This window comes from Atta colombica, unplaced genomic scaffold (assembly GCF_001594045.1).
Source record: "Atta colombica isolate Treedump-2 unplaced genomic scaffold, Acol1.0 scaffold149, whole genome shotgun sequence".
NCBI classification, from domain to species: domain Eukaryota; kingdom Metazoa; phylum Arthropoda; class Insecta; order Hymenoptera; family Formicidae; genus Atta; species Atta colombica.
Window position 1 is genome coordinate 1 of NW_017259238.1, and position 3,262 is coordinate 3,262.

At 26.6% G+C, this 3,262-nt stretch overlaps 1 protein-coding gene across 1 annotated transcript in view; it reads left to right on the top strand.

Moving 5' to 3' along the window:
• Window positions 1-140: 140 nt before the first annotated feature.
• The window catches only part of LOC108685212 (ATP-binding cassette sub-family G member 4-like), a gene marked incomplete at its 5' end in the record, with an annotated part of 11,011 nt that continues 7,889 nt past the window's right edge, over window positions 141-3,262 (top strand). The window contains 2 exons of the mRNA XM_018189899.1: window positions 141-352; window positions 1,466-1,611. Of these exons, the coding sequence (XP_018045388.1) occupies window positions 141-352; window positions 1,466-1,611 (358 nt within the window). The remainder of the gene's footprint in view (window positions 353-1,465; window positions 1,612-3,262) is intronic.

Below are 3,262 nucleotides of genomic sequence, written 5' to 3' on the forward strand. Positions count from 1 at the left end.
ATTTCTACGTCGAGATTCTATCTATTCTATTTTACACATTACGTTAAACTTACATTCTATAAAAATAGCAAGAAATGAAAAACTTTTTGACCCGCTACAAAAATGCAACTTTTTCCTTTTTCTTTTCTATGTATATAAAGAAATAAAACTTCTGCGTTACAGATATAGGGATATAGGTGGCTCGATAAATATTAATGGACAATTGCGAAATATGCGCGAATTCAAAAAAATATCGTGTTATATCATGCAAAACGATCTCATACAACCGAATCTCACGGTTTTCGAGGCAATGTCCTTCGCCGCCGATTTAAAGCTTGGTAGAAGAAAATCGAAATCTCAAAAGTGCGCTATTGTAAGTAAACACCTCAGGCTTTTACTATAATAATAACATATTATACAGCGTATACCGAAAAATGAATTAAAATTGATGTAAGATCGAAGAGCTTTGAATCATAAATTAAGAAAAAAATTAATGTAATGTGAAATTACATCTTATTGTAAAGCAGTAAATGATAAGAAGTTTTCCGGTGTACCATAAAAACATGAAATTTTCTTTTTCTGTACAGCAATAAAATGATTTAAAATTTGAAAACTACACTGAAAAGAAATATAGTCAATTTTAATAAATATTTAGTTGAATATTGTCAACTAAATATTTATTAAATATAAAGATATATTTATTTGATATAAGAAATGTTAATTTGATTTAACAATCATTTTTTTTATTATAACAAATATTTACTTACTGTAAGTAAATGTTGAGTTAGCAGTATTGAATTAAATTTATTAAAATTAACTATATTTTTTTCTCAGTGTAGAAATATGCACAACGACGAATCGATCAATTTTTCAGAAACAAATTTCTTTCTCTAAATTTCTTTAAAGATCTATCGATTAAATGTTCATCAATAATTTAATTGTATATAATTGAGTTGTATAAAATTAAATACATCAGCTGTTTTTTTTATGCAAATTAAATCATATAATAATCATATTTCTCTCGTTTTTCTATGATGAAGATTTTTACTTCCATATGATATTGCTCATAATCTAGTTTCAATAATTTGTTTATAATTGTTTAACAAATTTATCTTAAATGTCTAGTAAGAATTTTTCTTATTAGAGAAAAATGCGTCAGCGTAATATTTTAACTATATTACATTAAACGTAACAATATTATATTAAACGTTTTCTAAGTAAAACATTTAAATATAATTGCGATTAAAAAAAGAGACAAAAAATTTTCAACAAATTATATGTGGATGAATAATCACGATATTTGATTATTTATAAATTTTAAATCTTTTTTTGCATTTATATGTAAAATTGCAATTGACACTTCAATATTTAACATTTTTCACGTGAGATCGAGTGGCCATTAAATAAAATTCTTTCTTGTTACGGGCATCACATGTAAAATAAATCATAAAGACACACTTCGCAAAATCTTAATAACTGATTTCAGATAGATGAGATTCTAAGAACACTTAGATTAATCGGAACGCGAGATACACTCACAAATAGACTCTCTGGCGGTGAAAAAAAAAGGCTAACAATTGCACTTGAGTTCGTAAATAATCCTCCTGTTATTTTCCTTGATGAACCGACCACGTAAGTATCGCTCCGATTAAAATTGATTATCTTTATCTCTTTTAATTAAATATACTTCAATTCAATTATTTTTCATAAAAGGAATTGTTGTACGTATAATATACTTCAGAATGTAAGTAAAGAAGGTAATTTCGAGATTGAGTTTTCCACATCAAGACATGAAGTTTATATGAACATATATATGTGTCTGCAAATTGTTAGATAGAATTTAAAATATTTAAATATTATATAGGCTGTGTCAGACTTAACGCACCATCTATTAATGGTAGATTTCTAAAGTTAATTTGAGACTAAAATGCTAATATTAAAATATGTCGAAGCTATAATAGTTTTTGAATTAGAATGATTTAAAAACTGATAAATTACCTTCTAAAATTTGCGGTTCAATGCAAAGTGTTAAAAAGTAAAAGCTAATAGTTATCTTTTATTAATATCGATATAAATATTAGGAGAAAATAAAATTATCGATATTCCCAATTCTTGATATTATATTAAAAAAATATCTAGCTTGGACATTAAGATATTTTCGTCTTAAAATGACTTCAGAAATCTGCCATTAGCAGATGGTGCGTTAAGATTCTTAAAACATTCTGTATATGGACTCCATGATTCCTCGATCTAAATCCTCTAGATTTTTATCTATGAGAATACTAAAGTCCGTAGTTTATGAAATTCCATCGAATCGAAGAAAGTTAATGGAGATATGCTACGCCATCTTGGATGCTTATCATATCATTCGCAATCATTATTTGCCCCAGTATCTTTATATTGTATTTTTGAAAGAATGCGGCAGTTTTCATGATCCGACGTATCCAAGCGTGTATTGAATTAAATGAAAGACACTTCGAACATTTGTTATAATTAAAAAATAAAAATAAATAATATTAAATAATAATAAATATTACTTTTTTATTTTCCCTTATTAATAAAGGCTATAAAACATTTTGAGATGTATTTTAGTAAATGAGTATTTCAATAGTGAGTTTGCGGACATATATACAAGGGTCGTTTGAAAAGTTCTGAGCCTCAATATAAAAATGGCATTACTTAAAACTCATTCTGATACTATAATCGCTCATTACGATTTTATTTTGCAAGATACTTGTGAAAATTGTAGCCAATGTGGACGCTCAGTTGTTTGATAGTCATTTGTGCCAATCAGTGTTTTCGTAAAAATAAAAAAAATTGAATATCGATAATCGCCATAACAAAAATTTATGAATTGCGGTTCGAATCAATTAATTATCCACCATATTCATTAGATCTGATCCTTAAAGCGAGCTTTTTCTGTTTTTTAGGCTGAAAGTTAGGTCACAGATTTTCATCAAACGAAAACACTAACATCGACTGGCACAAATGACTCTCAAACAACAACTGAGCGTTCAAAATGGTTAAAATTTTCACAGGTATCTCGCAAAACATATACGATTGTAGTATTAGAATGGGTTTTGATGAGTAATGTCATTTTCATGTTGAGGATCAGAACTTTTCAAACGATCTTGTATTCATATGAACTTTTTTTCATCTTTTAATGTAGGAAATAATTAAAATAAAGTAATAAACTTTAGTTTGAAGTTCAGCCTTGAAGTTTATTACCTTATTTTAATTACACTCTGTATATACAATATATATATATATATATATATACATA